This window comes from Aspergillus bombycis (genome assembly GCF_001792695.1).
Source record: "Aspergillus bombycis strain NRRL26010 chromosome Unknown contig00038, whole genome shotgun sequence".
Lineage (NCBI taxonomy): Eukaryota > Fungi > Ascomycota > Eurotiomycetes > Eurotiales > Aspergillaceae > Aspergillus > Aspergillus bombycis.
The window spans coordinates 224,034-241,067 of NW_019170040.1; the positions used below are offsets into that span (position 1 = coordinate 224,034).

Genomic DNA, 17,034 nt, shown 5'->3' on the forward strand with positions numbered 1-17,034 from the left:
GGTCGTGACCTAAATTATTTTAGTCATGATTAATCGTCCGGGCTGGCGAACAGACAGAGCCCCGTGGATTTATTCTGTGCTACCATTTTTTTTTCTGTGCAAGTCGAGAGAGAACGAAGGATTGCAGATGTTCTGGGACTTGTTGGGCTTTTCTCTTCCTGCATCGAAGTTTAAATCAATCTTACCCCGCAGTCGAAAGAAACAATTGTGATCCATGGAAGAGGGTATAGTAGTTATATCCTAGTGGAGACAACTCCCACGATGTTCTATATCAGAAACGACTATGGCGAAGAAACGAGACAACCTCTATCAGCATGAAGCATTAAACATAAAACATATAGTAGCTTCTTAGTTCAACCATGCTTCGCATAAGGAATGTCTATCCGAAGCTACCCTGAGCTATGTACTACGTATCTTGCCTATTCTATTCAGTTTAAGCCCGGTGGAGTCCACCACTGATACTTGTTATGTATGTGTATCCAACAAGCCCACGACTCAGGCGTCTCCACATCATCCCGAAACAGAAACAGAAGCCCCAACCATCTTCACTCCCCCAAAGCCGCCGCCAACCGCATCCACCGTCCTTCTTACCCAACCGGGATAGTTCCAAGCCTCACTTCCCATGCGGACGTGCACAGAAAAGAAAGCGACCGAACATCTTGGAAAGAAACTAAGAAAGCTCGACTAGATAAATCGAAAAAAGGGATTTAAGGTCACTTAGACTTTCGCCCCGTAGCTAAATCGCGCCATCGGGTCCGCTTTTGATAGGCTCGGCTTCGGCTCACTTACCCCTGTGGTTTGTGACGGACACGAGGTCATGTGGTCTGATTCGTGTTCTCGGGCGGTTCGGTACGAGGCAGTACTCAGGTACAATACATACCGATATTGCCTGAATAGTACATGCTCTACTACGAGTAAGGTAGAGATGAACACTGCCAACAGCAAGGACAGCTACATACAAGCATAAAGTGCTCATCGGAGTGTCGAAGAACAGAGAAAAAGACTACGCAGTGTAATACCACAGACATTCGAAAAACCGCTCAGCAGCAAAAAATCTCAATAGCAACCGAGTTCACGCAATAAGATGATACTTATGATACTTACTTCTTCGTGGAGGTAGATCCTCAGGTAGCCTCATCCTGAATCTTCCGTCTAAAATACGGGGTAAATCAGGCTGGCCCCTGTCACCTCCGCATTTACGCAAGGGAGCACCGAATGACGAAGACCAACAGGAATGAAGTAGAGGCGAAAAAAAAAAAGCTTGAGGGGGTAAGAAGGATGTTGCTCATCTGCAATGAACAGACAGTAGAAGGGAAGTTTGCTCCCCAGCCACAACTTGCTCCGCGGGATGAGAGACCGGGGCTTTGGTTGCCTGCACATGGATCTCATCAACAAGGATGGGAGACGAGATCACACACCCCTCTTTTACGGGAATACCCTTCCGTTGGTTCCACTGGATTCGTATGTTCCCCAAATCGCGGTGGATGGAGGGCTGGGACTCAATCCTTCGGGGGCACAAAAATACTGTATATACAAAAGAAGCGAGTCATGTCCATCCAGATGGCGATGGTGATCTTAATAGTTCAACTAAGGTTCAGTTCGTTGCCTTTAGTCTGGATTGGACTTCTAATGCATACAGTAGTTGGGTATGGAGTGCATAAAGACACATACATTTTTATTTAGTATTTTTATTTTTCAGTGGGGCATATTGTTTCACTAACATTCTTTGATGCTTATTACATTGTCGCGGTCACCTGTGTCTGGTTAAATAAGTGCAGGTGAGCCGTTATAAATGGTCTTCGGGGAGATCAAAGGAGGTTAGTGTATATAGCACCTATTGGTCTTCACATCGTACCTTACCTACTACTAATAGTACTTCAGAGCTCAATCCCTGTCCTATCTATGAGCTTTAGGGTAGTAGCTATTCCTAATTATCCCTAATTCATTGTCAAAAACACTACGCCAGCTGCCGGCTTTCCGCGATAGGAAATCCGCAGTGCTCATCTGATGCGCCCCAAGAAAACCAAATACGGTCATTACCGTACCGTACAGCGATTCCAAAGTGGTGACTGTACTGCGTACGGTAGTTTAACCTTCTGCCCGTCCCTTCCCAGACACCGATCGTCAAGCTTAATCTACTGAGATTCAAATAAATAGAGGGCTTTTTTTTTGATAGGCGGTGGGAAGGAGCCAAGGCTTAAGAAACAGAAAACCAGAAAAAAAAGGGAGCACTAAATTTACGAAGGCAGCCTTGAGCTACACCGTGCACGTCCTCACTTCCCAATTTGTCGCCTGGCAGATGGAGTGGACTCCCCATTCCAACCGGTTTCGCGAGGTCCAAGCACTCGGAAATTCAACTACCCAATGATGATGAGTAGAAACAGTGGAATCGTACTGGAGCTAGGAGGGGAACAGAGGTCGAGTGATACTTCGTTGCTCCGATGGATGACGACCACCGTGGAGGAGGCAGCAGCTTCAACGTCTGAACTGTGCCGACAGCAACTTCCAGCGTCTGCATTTTTGAATGCAATACGAAAAGTCTATCCAGGCAACAAGGATGAGCAGAGTAACCCCTAGGGATCACCTGATATGGCTCGTTGGGTTTGACAGTTAAAGTAGAAGGATGAAATTTCTTCTGCAGTGGTCGGATGTCCGTGCCTTGTGCACAGAAGATCTGGCCCACTTCCCCAGATTGTTTGAAGGAATGAGAGGTTTCATTTTATTTTTCATTTTTTTCTCTTTTGTTGCTTCCCCCCGGTCTCAGGGTTAGGTTGAACGAACCTATGTAATACAGAAGAAGAATCACCACACCATCACCCTTGACGTAAGACCAGAAGTGCGAGGTAAAAAGATCTGACGAGGACGCGACTGGTCACAATACTCCCAGACGCAGGGAGCTTCATTCCTCAAGAGGAAAGTGGCCTGCGGTGCCGCTGCCTGGACATCGGCCCATCTCCGCGCTGGTGGGTGACAAGACTGCGCTGGTCAGTAGCGTGGGGTGTGGCGTCCACCTGAGCCGGAGAAGTGTCTATCCTGGCATGCAAGTAATGCATACATAACACCCGGACGGGGCAATCATCGTCGTAAGATGGGCTTTGTCCGGGTTAGTGGCATTTGTGAGTCGAGTCGTCCTTTCAGTATGAAGTTAGCACTGACAATTTTAGGTAGCTCGGTACGTACCAGCGGAAGGAGTGCGTGCAGGCGGTGGTGAGGTATGTATGTATCGTAACGATACAGACGGGTGTCCCGGAAAACCCTATATCGATCATCCACTATACCCACTAGGTTCTGATGTCTAGATGCGTCCTACCCTCACTATTGTGGTAGTACATAGCTCGATTGAGTTGAATTGAGTTGAGGCACCTCTCTTAATGATCCAGGAGGTTTGGATGGTTGTTACCAAGCGAAGAACGTCTTAACTCCCATATGGTCGGTTTCCTAACCATTTCATCCACAGTCGATTGAAAACCAGCCAACTCCACCAGAATCGCAATCCGGACCGTCAAATATGTACGAGCCTCAACTTGTACCGATTATGCACTACAAAGGCATAGCCCTGGAGTTCATCCATGCCAGTTCGGACTGGCTTGGATTATGCGTCCACCAAGTGAGAGCGACTCACTTCCCAAAAGGGTAATCAGGATCATCCGCCGTCGTCACCAATGCGATTATTTAGGTTAAGTGGGAATTTCGAGCAGTTGGTTCAATGAGTATAATTGCTTTTTTGGCTGTGTCCATTTCGATGGACTCTGATTTTCTTTTGAACATGATTTGATCCGACCTACTGAATATTCCGGTTTCCCTTTCTGATTTTCAATCCCGTTCATGATTTTCTTTTAGGCTTTCTCTGCCTCGCTTGGACCAACAAATCAGCAGTGGAAATCCAACTAGCTTGGCATTCTTTCTCCCCGCATGGTCAGAGTTTAATGAAGTGCGTGGCAGAAAGTAGAAAACAGAAAATAATAATCATAATAATAAGAAAAATACTTCTCGTAAGTAGCAGTAGTATTGGGAGGAGAAAAACACACTGAAAACGGATTCATGGATGGATCACTCTTTCTTCATTCTAAGATTAATTGTCTCTTGTCTCCAATAAGGCCGCAGCATTTCTGCAACTGCCAACTTGGTACTTAGTGCGGAGGTTCAATTTTCTTTTCCCTAGCTAGAGAATACCTATTAATATTCAAGGGCTCCAATTGATGATCAGAAAGAAAGTTTGCCTAGTTTGGGTGCCCTGCCTATGAGGATCCACCAGCATGCTAACCACCAGAGGACAGAGGATTGACATACTCCATACTCCGAGTCTACATGTAATTCATCTGACCCTCTCATTCTTGCCTCCAGATCCAGTGCAACGGACTCCAAATTTTATTTGGGGACTAACTCAAAAAGAAAAATAAAAATGAGGGAAAAAATATGATTACTCCTCTTCATGTATCTCTATAATTTTTTATTTAATACCTAATTAATATTTATTTCATTCGGGATGTTTCGTAACTACGGACCTACATACGTAGAGAGCTAGTTCACTACTAACTGCTCTTATTAAAACCCCCATTCCCATTTCCTAATTTCCCCTCCTCTCCACTTGCTGGATAAAATCCCTTTCCAAGCCAACCAAACGAAACGAAACGAAACGAGCAAACAACCCCATTTACCACATCCTCCGATACATGCATATAATCCACTCCCACTACTACTCAAGAGTCCCCATACGAAGATCGACCCATCCCATTAACCATTCCCACTCTGATCCACCACAGCCTATACTTTGACTACACCTGCGAAACTAACTACTAAACTTACCAAACCAACATTCTCGTTGACCACCACTAAATCACAGCCAAGTCTGGTTTACTCCCCGCTCAAGGACCTCATCATCAGCGCTTTCAGTCTTTCTTTCTCTTTCCCCCTCTCTCCTCTTCAACCTGTGGATTAATTAAAACCACCTCTTAAACCCAGTCACAGTCACATCTGTATTGGAATTTTCGTTGCTGCCCCTCTTCTCTACTCCTCTTCCTTCGTCCCGATTGACAACCAAACTTCGGCCCCTCGTGGTGACAACTCTTCCCATAACATTCTGTTATTTCTTACACCACCTGTTTAGAAGGGGGAAAAGAAAACAAAATAAAAAAATATTAAAAAAAATTAAAGAAAAGAAAACCTTTTTCCAGCACCTCAAATACCCGAGGTGAATGTTTGGTCAATGTTGTCCATGCAAAAAAGCTCAGCTTTTGTGTTTACTCCGACGGAACTTGACAGCAGCCACCGTCATCAAGGCAACTCCACCCGCTCGGGCAGTTTTTCGGAAAACCCCGCTCTCGCCGACTGTCCGTTCATAGATGACTCTTCGGTCTCCCATCGTGCCAGTATTAGTACCGATGGCCTTTCCAATGAGTCTCTCGAATCCTGGGACGGCGACGGTCCGTCTGCCAGCTCACCTGTTCCGGAACTGGAGGTGAAGATCCACGACGTGTCGCAGTCGCTCCACTCGACATTCCCTTCCACAACGACCGCAACATTTACTTTCAACATGGTTACATCTCACGAATCTGATGTCTCCATGGACGATGTGACTCCCAAAATCGAGGAGTTAGACGATGCCGATGAGTTGCAGAGTATAAAACCTTTGGCGGTGGATCCGATGGCCAATGCGAATTCGGAGGTCACGGCTACTCCCGTCAATGTTCCACGGAAACGTGGGCGACCTCGCAAACATCCTCTTCCGATTCCTGGAGGCCAACTCAAAATCACCAAAGGTCGTTCCAAAACAGGCTGCATAACCTGTCGGAGACGAAAGAAGAAATGCGACGAAACCAAGCCATCGTAAATTCTCTCCCTCCCCGGTCTTTCCACAGAAGATCTTTAGATTGTGACGAGTGCGAAAATTGACTAACTACTCTTTGTCCCCCCTCAGTTGTTTGAACTGCCAAAAGAATGCGGTTGTCTGTGAAGGATATCCTAGAAAGGAGGTATGGAAGAGTGGAAAGCAGAAACTAGAAGAATGTAAGTTCTCTTCTTACCCGGTCCTTCCACTTATACCGCATCAGGTCTCCTTTTTTTCTATGGCTCCATATCCACCGCCAGAACAACCTCTTCAATCAACCTCCATTCTAATCCCTTCTTTTTAAACCTAGCAGCCCGGGCCTCTATGGTCTCTCGCTCCCTTCCCTTCTTGATCGACGGAATTGAAGACGATACCGATCGACGCTTCTTGGACCACTTTGTCTACGGATTCAGTCGCGTTTTGACATTGATCAATGATGACTCGAACCCCTTCAAGGAGATTCTCCTTCCCATGGCTACACAGCACCGGGGACTAATGCATTCGCTCATGTGCCTATCCGGCTCACACTTATCGGGACTGGACCCAGAGCCGAAGTTTATAGCCCGCAAATACCACCATTTCCATTGCGCAATTCAAGATCTGCAGCACAACCTTCTTATTAAAGCTTCTTCAAAACCGAGCAAACCGGGAGAGGATCCCGACCTTCTAGTTGAGGATCCAATAATAGCGTCGACAATAGCACTCAGTTTGAACACGATATGTGAAGGTGAAACTAAGGGGGAGTACCGGATGCATATGGATGCCGCGAAGCATCTTCTGAAACATCAGAAACCGAGGAACGAGAAATTCCGGCAGTTCATTGTTGAATTCTTCCAATACCATGATGTTTCCAACTCAGTCACCTCGCTGGACCGACGGCCGGCCCATTTAAATGGCGACCTTCGACTACCCGACTTTGTGCCACACGCACAGGCGGGCATGTTTCTAGGGGTATTCGATGGGCTCTTTAACTACATCTCCGAGGTGACTAGGTTGCGTGACAAGATCAGGCAGCGACACAATGAAGGGTATGAGCCGGCGGTTGACTACCAGATACTGAGTGAGGCCGTCTCCATCGACTCCGCTATTCGGCTTTGGGAAACGTCTTATCCGCCCAACACCGCGAACTGGTCTCTGGCACAGCTTTATCGGCAGTCGACCTGGGTGTACCTCTATCGTACCATTCGCCCTTCGCAACCAGGTGACAAGATAGGTCAAGTGGTGGATGATGGCCTGGCATACTTGGATCAGCTCCCACAGGATGCTGGCGCGTATAGCATTGTCCTGATGCCATTGTTCCTGCTCGGCTGCTCGGCGTTTTTGCAGCACCAGCGGGAGCGAATCCAGAAAGGATTCGAAACCCTCAAGTCATACTCCAACCTTCGCAACATCGAACCTGCGTTCAAAGTCGTAGAAAAGGTGTGGGAAGTCATGGACTGCAACATCGAAGAAAGTTGGGATTGGGAGAAAATCATCAATGATATGGATATGGATTTTCTCATTACCTGAGTCAACATTCGCATTCTCATCTGCATTATTGCATATTGACCGCGTATATCTTCTATCTGATACGACAATTTTGGAACGATATTTCGATTTATTCGATCTGCACTGCTCACTATCCATCTAGGGAGTGAGCACACGGCGTTATGTGGCCCCTTGCATGCATTTTCTCTTGGTGTTTTTTTTTTTCTTGCTTCTCTTGGCGATAGGGATGGTCAGGGGTATCGGAACCCGGTGTCAAAAATAAGGATGAGAGCACGAAATGCGTGTTTCTCTACGGCTACGGAATAGGGAAATGGCGTCAGTGCATGACTGATGGCACACGCGGACATGGATTACATTATTTTGTATCTCAGATTTTTATTGGTGGAGTGTCGAAGGGGAATTGCCGGATGACTTTCAGCTTCTATTTTTGCCTGTATTTTATATATCCAGTTGTGTCGATGAGCTCTTCGTGGTTTGAGTGACTTTGATGACCTCTTCCTTTCTCTGTATAACGATTGCGGCTATGAGTGAATATTTATATTTGATTTTTGATATCAAGCGTCAACTGTCTACATAATATAGCCTATCGGGAGTAATGAGTATACATATCCGTATAGATACCATGCTTACGTGACAAAACCTTGCTAGTTCGAAAAGTCTACAAACTTGACGAGGACTGGAGAGAACTTACAGTGGCTCAAACTGTTTGAAGTAGGGTGTTTAGCTGGTAATCGACAGGCTCCTAATAATGACCAGAGGATAGATATTATGAAGATGTATCAGGTGAGCTGCTTCTTGACAGGACTGCCTCTATGGTGACTACAGGTCAGCCCAATACCCCCCGACCTCGGACCACCGGCGCCGATTTTCCGAAACTTGTACTAACGCTTTTTAAATTGCTCATCGCACCGGTTGAATAAAATAAAAATTTCTGTTTTGTAAATATTCTGTAAGTTTTTTTATTAAACTAGTTTAAATTAAAATCAAAAAAATATATAAAATATAGATAATAATAATTTATAGAGAACTAGTTCTTGATTAAATGTAAGAGATAGAGCCAGGGCACCCTATTCCACGAGGCCAAAAGGTCATATAGTTCGGGATCAACGATCCCGAATGCCGTGGGGGCACCTATATAGTATACCGCCGTTACATTAAATTAGTTTAAGACTTAAGTCAAAATTATATAAAATATAGATAATAATAATTTATAGAGAACTAGTTTAAAAATATATAATTTACTAACAGTAGTAGTAATAATAGTAAAGATTGACTTCTATCTGTAAAAAATAGTTCTAAGCTCAGCCAACCGGTGGTGGGATTAGATCATGTGACCCCCGGAAAATCGGCGCCGGTGGTCCGAGGTCCTGGGGGGCAGTGGGCTCACCTACGTTCTGGCCTCTATGTATCTCTATGGTGGGTATTTAGCAGAGCCTACTGGGAATGGTCGTCTTTGCCCCCTTACCATTACTCTACTTTCATGTTTTATTTCAGTTATCTACGAGTCTACATCTAGGATTATTGGAACTCCTTCTCCACGTACACCAGATTCACTCTCTTTCTCCAAGTGTCAAGTGCTTCACTTTACTTGAGCTTATATGCACCTTATCAATTCGGCATAGTATGTACATGAATCTCTATATAATAAGAGAAAGGATGGTTTTATCAGACTGAGACCGTCACCCAAGGCCTGTCGATACTGCTTATGGACTTCTATTCAGGAAGAGATTTTTCACTTTGAGCAAGCTGCCTGATACAACACCTCCATGGTGAGGTCCCAGATATACTAGTAGTTGGTGTGCCTTTGTGCCATTGCACACAAGGGCACATGATTTCGTTCTTTCGTTATAGGAAATCAGACTTGCGGTCACGAGCGCTGAGGCTTCTTCAAAGACACTCAGAATCTTACATATGATTCTCTTTTGTCTACACCAGAATCAAGCATGCATTGATGGCTTCTATGCCGATACATAGCTAGTTTATCGCATCATCCTTCTCCGACAGAGAAAGAAAGAAAATATAGACTTAAAGGGTTCTCCACTACCCTTACAGCGGAATTGTCGACTCCCATCAGGCCGAACAATATTTCAGCCAATAGTTGCCGATGGCTTGCAACTAGTCTCTTTGGGGTTTATGCTCCTGTTAGCTCTGATACGTCAAACCCACGACGGTGGTCTCCGAGTCTTCCCCATACCGTTGTTCTTGGCCCCGCCCGCGTGGGTACACCGATTATCATATCATGCCTTGAGGGTCTGGCCCCTTTTCTCTTTTTATTTACCTCTTTTCATTTTTTGTGGACAGACAAAGGGTTTGTATACGGAATAATTGAGGATGTTGGGAGTGGCCTGCGGTGTATAGACGACCTGTTACCATGGATGGAGACGACATTTGCCCCCTGGATGACCCAAAAAATGGCGTCAATGTTGAAAGTTTACAAGACCAATCGGCCACTTTTAACTTATCCTTTCGCAAAGTCCAGCCTGTTGACATACGCGTGAAGAACCTATCTCTGGAAGTTGATATCTCCCCCCCGATATGGGAAACTGCCCCGTCACAGATATGGCGCCGTCTACGCGGGCAGACACCGGCCGACGCGCGTAAACCCGTGCTGGACGAAATCGACGCTTACATGTCGAGTGGCAGCTTGACGGCGATCATTGGTAGTAGCGGATCTGGGAAGACATCGCTGCTCAACCTTATGGCAGGCAGGATGGGTATGAGCAAGGCCGCTGTCGCAGGGACCACGACCTTCAATGGCGGTACCGACATTGAGAGCGTTCGCAGTGCCTATGTCATGCAGGAAGATGTCCTTATACCAACACTGACGGTCCAAGAGACTCTGCAGTACTCGGCCGATCTACGGCTCCCGCCGCCCACCACGCAGGAGGAGCGCCATCAAATTGTAGAACAGGTTATTATGGAGCTAGGCCTGAAAGAATGCGCTGATACACGGATAGGCACCAATATACACAAGGGCTGCAGTGGGGGTGAGAAGAGGCGCACGAGCATTGGGGTACAGATGTTGGCAAACCCATCGGTACTCTTCTGTGATGAACCGACCACAGGCCTCGACGCGACAAGCGCCTTTCAAATTGTCCGAACGTTGAAACGGCTTGCCCAAGAAGGGAGAACAGTCATCGTCTCGATCCATGCCCCTCGTTCAGAGATTTGGAATCTTTTTGATAATGTCATTCTCCTAGCGCGGGGGTCGGTCCTTTATAGTGGACCGTCAAGCGGGTCTTTAACTTACTTCGAAAGTCATGGCCATGTGCTTCCTCCCTTTGTCAATCCAGCGGAGTTTCTGATCGATCTTGCGGCTATTGACAACCGTACAGAGGAGTTGGAAGCAGCGTCCCTGGCGAGAGTTGAGTTTCTCAAAACTTCGTGGAGAACTGAAAGGAAGACCGACAAGGAAGTGTGGGAATCCCAGAACGATGAAGAGAAGCGTAAGGGTTCAACTATGCAGGCACAAGACATACCGATGGCGAAAACTGTGTCATTCAATCGGCAGTTCTGTGTTCTCACCTCTCGTACATTCAAGACAACAATTCGTGATCCTATGGGTCTCGCGGGTAGTCTCCTTGAGGCTATCGGCATGGGTGTCATCAGCGGTTGGATCTTCTTGCAGTTGGATGAGAGCCAAGCAGGGATTCGATCCCGACAAGGAAGCCTTTATACCTCAAGCAGCCTAAACGGATATCTCATTCTCCTTTATGAGACATATCGACTAACGATCGACATACGGCAGTTTGACCGAGAGAGAACGGAAGGAGTCGTGGGGGTTCCAGCTTTCTTATTGAGTAGACGTGCAGCGAGACTGCCTTTGGAAGATCTACCTGTTCCAGTTATCTTCGCTATCATTTTCTATTTCATGGTGGGGTACCGCCTGAGTGTGGACCAATTTTTTATCTTTCTAGCCATTACGATCCTCACCCATTACATTGCCGTAACCTTTGCGGCCGTCTCCATCGGCATCGCCAGGAGCTTCCCTGGGGCCAGTCTTGTAGGCAACCTCTCGTTTACGGTGCAATCGTTCGCGTGCGGCTACTTCGTGCAGTCAAATCAGATTCCGGTCTATGTGCGTTGGCTAAAGTGGGTGGCGTATACCTTCTATATCTTTGGGGCGCTATGTGCCAATGAGTTTATTGGCTCCAATGGACCACCCGAAGGCCAGTTCTACGATTGTCCATATTCCGACGACCCCAATGATCCTGCGTGCACGCAATATACGGGTCGGTATATCATGGAGAGCCTGGGATTCCCTCATGATTGGATATGGCGGCCAATCGTTGTATTAGTGGCGTTTGTCGTTGGCCATTACTTCTTGGCTGGTCTTCTTCTACAGTACAACCACTTTGCAATGGATATAGCACAGGCACGGAAGACCGATAAAGATATGCGTACTGGGCGGGAGAAGATGGCCGTCCGGCCAGCCGAGGAAGCGCACAAAGTATCAATATCACTAGATAAGTATGCTCTTGACATACGAAAACGAGGATTCTTTGGACGAGGATCGCAAACATTGTCCATTCTCAAACCCATCACCACAGAGTTTCAGCCAGGGCATCTGAACGTGATTATGGGCCCCTCGGGCAGCGGGAAGACGTCGCTCCTCAACTCTGTTGCGCGACGACTACATGGTTCATTGAACACACAGTACCGGGTCCATGGCGACATGCTATACAATGGGGCTGTTCCCTCCGAAAGCGTCATCCGCTCTGTCACGTCATTTGTGACCCAAGATGACGATGCGTTGATGCCATCACTAACAGTACGCGAGAGTCTTCGATTCGCGGCGGGACTACGATTACCCCTTTGGATGTCACGAGAGGAGAAGAACCGCCGGGCGGAAGAGGTTCTGCTCAAGCTGGGGTTGAAAGAGTGTGCCGATAATATGATTGGGAGCGAACTGATCAAAGGCATCAGTGGTGGAGAGAAAAGGCGCGTCACGATCGCCATTCAGATCCTGACCGATCCGAAAGTGTTACTGCTCGACGAGCCCACTTCAGGCCTGGATGCTTTTACGGCCATGTCTATCATTGAGGTTCTCAAGGGACTCGCCGAAGAGGGGCGCACTCTGGTCATGACCATCCATCAGGCCCGATCGGATTTGTTCCAACATTTCTCCAGTGTTTTGCTTCTTGCGCGAGGGGGCTATCCGGTGTATGCGGGAAAGGGCGCAACTATGTTGTCACACTTTGGGGCATTGGGCTACCACTGTCCGCAGACAACCAACCCAGCTGACTTCGTGCTGGACTTGATTACGGTGGACCTACAACAAGCAGACCGAGAAGCGGTGACCCGCGAGAGGGTCCAGAAGCTCATTGTCGGCTGGGATCGCAAGACATTCGATCACGGACGGCGAACATCTCACATCGCTACGCCAGCCGAACTGGGCAGCCTGAAGCGGCAGATGCTCCCATTTCGGATCACGTACCCCTTGGTGCTGCATCGGTCAGCGATTAATTTCTGGCGACAGCCACCGCTCGTCATGGCACGATCAATGCAGGTCGTGGGGATTGCAATTATCATGGCATTGTTCTTTGCGCCCTTGAAGAACGATTACGCCGCGGTGCAATCACGGATGGGCTTCGTCCAGGAGTTTGGCGCCTTGTACTTTGTGGGTGCGTTGGGACCCCCTTACCTACGGCTCTAGTTAAACTTGCATGTATAGACTAACCAAAAACCGGGCAGGAATGCTTCAAAACATCGCCATCTACCCCAACGAACGCGATGTGTTCTACCGCGAGGAGGCCGACCATTGTTACTCGGCTGAGACATTCATCCTGCAGTACACCACATTGGAGGTGCCCTTCGAGGTGCTGTCGTCCCTCATCTTCGGCGTCCTGGCCGCATACGCGGACAACCTCGGGCGCAGTCCCACGATGTTCCTGATCTGCGCGTACAACTGTTTCTGCATCGTCAGCTGCGGTGAGTCGCTGGGCATCATGTTCTGCACGCTCTTCTCGCACGTTGGGTTCGCAGTCAACGTGACGTCAATCTTGCTCTCCATCGCGAACATCTTAGGCGGTGTCATGAGCCTGAACGTCAACGAGGTTCTCCAGGGGCTCAACCACCTCTCGCCCGTCAAATATGCCGTCGCCAACCTGGCACCCTATGCTATGCGGAACCAGGAGTTCGTGTGTACGGCGGCCCAGCGATTGGCGGATGGAAGTTGTCCAATCCAGAACGGACAGCAGGTGCTCCGACTCTACAATCTGGACAAGAACGGGGCGATGAACGTGATGGCCTTGGGTGTTTGTACGATAATTTATCGGGTGGTAGCTTACGGGCTGGTGAAGGGGATGCGGTGGGAAAGGAAATAACAGCAGTAGTTTTAGTAGTACTAACTGTTAGGAGATATCATATCACCCATCCAATGAGAATGAATCCGCGGAAGTAGTCGGTCGACGTCCGAGCGATGGATCTGTGTGTGTGTAGGGCGAATGAGAGACAGCGAGATTCGGTACTTGCTCGTTGCACGGTACTCCGAAAAAAAAAGTCAGTTCAAGAGAGAGGGAGAAAAGAAAAAAAAAAAAAAAAAAGAAGGGAAAAAAAACCAAGGACAAGTACTTCTTGCCACTGAGCCATTTTCTTCGTCATGCACGACGGTCTAGACTCTGCCGTCTGTGCGAAAACCCCCAAGGCAACACAGCACAACAACATGGAACATCAAGTCAAACAGCCAGATAACTTTGAAAAGCACACTCACAATCAAAGAAATGAGTTCTCCCATATCTATCCCACAATGGAATAACTCCCTGAACCCCCTCCTCCTCAAACAACACCTGAAACACGCCTTGCGAACGTTTCCGTTGAAATCTTGAAAAGCAGTGGAAAAGCCCAATGGCCGACAACGACAGAACCCACCTCCCGTTCACCAATCACAGAACAATTCCCATTCATCCCAGCCAACCAAGCCATGCCCAACTGCTTTTACAATCCAGTGCACTTCCCCCCACCCACTCAGCCAATCAAACCACACTTGGCGGGTGGTACCTTACATAAGCTCTGCGTGTATCGACACCGGACCCCCTCAACGCTGATTGATCATTGGACAAGCTTCAAACCGCCTTGGATCTGAGATGTTCAACAGTTTTCGGAGGGTCCTGTGGATACTAGTACAACACCCCTCCGATCCACTGTGGCTGTTCTTCGGACTTCCCTTAGGTACAGGTGGACTTGTAATTCCCTCACGTTCGATGTCTTAGTCTTGGTTTTTCTTTGCCGGACTTTCCTTGGCTTGTAATTGGACCTGGTGTGAGAGAAACGACGTAAGGCGAGAGGAAAGGGAAGAGAAACACTGTACGGATACCCTAGTCCATCCTTCCCGGTTCCCCGGTAAACGAGTTCGGTAGGATTGGCGAGGGAGAACCCATGTGATTCGAACAAGTGTTCAGGCCAGAAGTTCGATCAGAGAACGAGTAATTGAGTCGAGTTGTCGGTGGCCGAGAAGTTCCCGGATACCCTGGGATGCGTCTTGAGTCTGTGAGTCATGGACTTCTGAACTGCGAGACTACGTGTCACGCTCTGATTTTTCCATTTCTGATTGAAATCAAAGAATCATCGATCAATCATCAAGTCATCGTCACTCTTACTAAATTAGTAAGAGAAGAAAAAAGGGAAGACTAACTACAAGGAAGTCAATAAGAAAATCCAGAAATAAAAGCAAGAAATTCTATAAATTTTGATAAAAGAAGTCTATTCTATAGCAACGTAGTTTCAACTCCCACGTGAAATTCGTGATCGTGATATCAAATCACCCCTGTATCCTAGATACATGAAGTCGTGAAAAAAAGCAAAAGGCAAGCCAAAAGAGAGTGAACACTCATCCAGGAGTCAGCTCTGTCATGGTGGTATCACAATCTTGCATCAAGCAAGTCAATTTAGAATTTTTCTTTTTTTCCCCCAGTCCCTGTCACCGTACCGAACTCCGTTGCCCATATTCGTCGTGGGAATCATATTTACCGCAAGGTAGTCACCCTTGGTAAAAAGGAAAAAGCAATCAATGTAGCAAAAAAGGAGCGTAGTGAAGTCATCTTATCTCGCTAAAAGAAGGAGAGCAAAGATGCTTAGTTGCCAATGCTGACACTGAAGGAGGTGTCAATGGGGCAGCCGTGAGTAGCATGGTCATCGTCGGGCTTGAGGTAAGCCTCGGCGCAGGCAGTGTCACCGGCAGCGCAGTTGACAGAGGGGCAGTTGCCGTCAGTGGTGGAGGGGGTGACGGAGAAACCGTACTTGGTGAAGACGTTTTCTCCGCCGAGGTCGATGCAGCTCATGTCCCAGTAGATGGTGTCACCGGACTGGGTGTACTCAAACTGGAGGACGTTGGACTGCTCCTGGGTGTTGGACAGCTTGATGGAGATGCCACCGCCGTTCTCGTTGGTTTGCCAGGATTCCTGGTAGTTGCCACCGTTCGCAGAAAGGGAATGCATGTTACTGACTCTATCAGAAACAGACCACGCGTAAACGGTTTCACCCAGGTTGTTGACAATGTTGACACCGCCGCTCCGCTTGACGGGGTTGGCAGTGGGGAGAGCAGCAGTGAGGCTGGCAAGAGCGGCCAAAGTGATAGTCTTGCTGAACATCATTTTGAATGAGGGGGTCTTTTTTGGAAAAAAAAGATGAAAGACTGTGATGAGATTGTGTTGGAAGTTGTTTGAGTTTTCTGAAGTCAAGAGATTGACTGGGCCTGTTCTACAGACGCAAGGATGAAACTTTTTTTAAGTGGGTGGTAAAAGAAGGACGAGATTCGATCTCGAAAGGAAGGACAGACAGAGCTTGTCTAGAGAATGTATAAGAGAATGTCGATGGTTGAAGAAGAAGAGACGGTTTAGGATGGACCTCGTCAGGGTTTATATAACTTTTTGGGAAGGCATCATGGCGGCAATGATCTCCAACTGTTGGTACCTGACAGACCGGTAAAGTCTGGGACGACAAGAAAACTCTAGAGAAAGAAAACGAGAAAAAGGGAAAAAGGGAAAAAAAGATCCACATGAATACCCAAACAAGACTGTAATATGGGTCCATTCAGGGGACTAACTCTGGTTCGCTGGCATGACGTTGAAAAAGGTTGTTCCTGACATCGGATACATGGTTTGACTTCGACGCCACGGGGGACTAGGGCTAAACGTGGAGGGAATCTGGTGGAAAATGGAACGACACTCCGGCACTAGACAACGGGATATACTGCCGTCACTTTGGGGACTTGGTTGTGACTCGTCCACGGCCGCGGACTTACTGCAATAGCAGTCGCGCTGACAGGTCCTGTCCTACGTGCTTTACTCGTCGACTGAGAATAAGATTAGATTCTGTCGGCGCAATAGCTCACACCGTCCAGATTCATACCCGATCTACTTTCTACGAGGGGTTCGACACTGCAGCTGACAATGATTACATGCATACAGCCTGTACTGAGTCGTGAGTAGTGGAGAACCACAATGGGTGCACTTGCCATCGGCTCCATTTTCCCTCCCACACTTCCATTTCCACTCTTCAAAATCCAGGCTTGAGCAGAATCCAGATGGGATCAGCGCGTCCCACTCGATCTCGTTGATCCACCCGCTTCTTTTCCTCATAGAAAAACCCTAGGTCGTGGCTGAGCGAGTAGTTTGCGTGGAAATAAAGATTTTGTAAGAGAAACCCGCGGGAATGCCATCCACGGCTTCGACGGATGAAGTGGTAATACGCTTGGCCAGCCCTAACCCTGGTTCCGTCGA

At 47.7% G+C, this 17,034-nt stretch overlaps 3 protein-coding genes across 3 annotated transcripts; 2 read left to right on the forward strand and 1 right to left on the reverse strand.

The window, feature by feature from the left end:
* Positions 1-5,533: 5,533 nt before the first annotated feature.
* ABOM_005530 (fungal specific transcription factor domain-containing protein) lies at positions 5,534-7,336 on the forward strand (the record flags this gene model as incomplete). Its single annotated transcript, XM_022532659.1, has 2 exons — positions 5,534-5,699; positions 6,138-7,336. 2 exons carry the CDS (start codon positions 5,534-5,536, stop codon positions 7,334-7,336), a joined length of 1,365 nt encoding a protein of 454 aa, XP_022389472.1.
* A 2,350-nt stretch (positions 7,337-9,686) lies between these two features.
* ABOM_005531 (putative ABC efflux transporter) lies at positions 9,687-13,641 on the forward strand (the record flags this gene model as incomplete). Its single annotated transcript, XM_022532660.1, has 2 exons — positions 9,687-12,939; positions 13,010-13,641. 2 exons carry the CDS (start codon positions 9,687-9,689, stop codon positions 13,639-13,641), a joined length of 3,885 nt encoding a protein of 1,294 aa, XP_022389473.1.
* A 1,746-nt stretch (positions 13,642-15,387) lies between these two features.
* ABOM_005532 (putative extracellular thaumatin domain protein) lies at positions 15,388-15,906 on the reverse strand (the record flags this gene model as incomplete). Its single annotated transcript, XM_022532661.1, has 1 exon — positions 15,388-15,906. The coding sequence occupies one exon, from the start codon at positions 15,904-15,906 to the stop codon at positions 15,388-15,390; it is 519 nt and encodes a 172-aa protein (XP_022389504.1).
* Between the last annotated feature and the right edge of the window lie 1,128 nt (positions 15,907-17,034).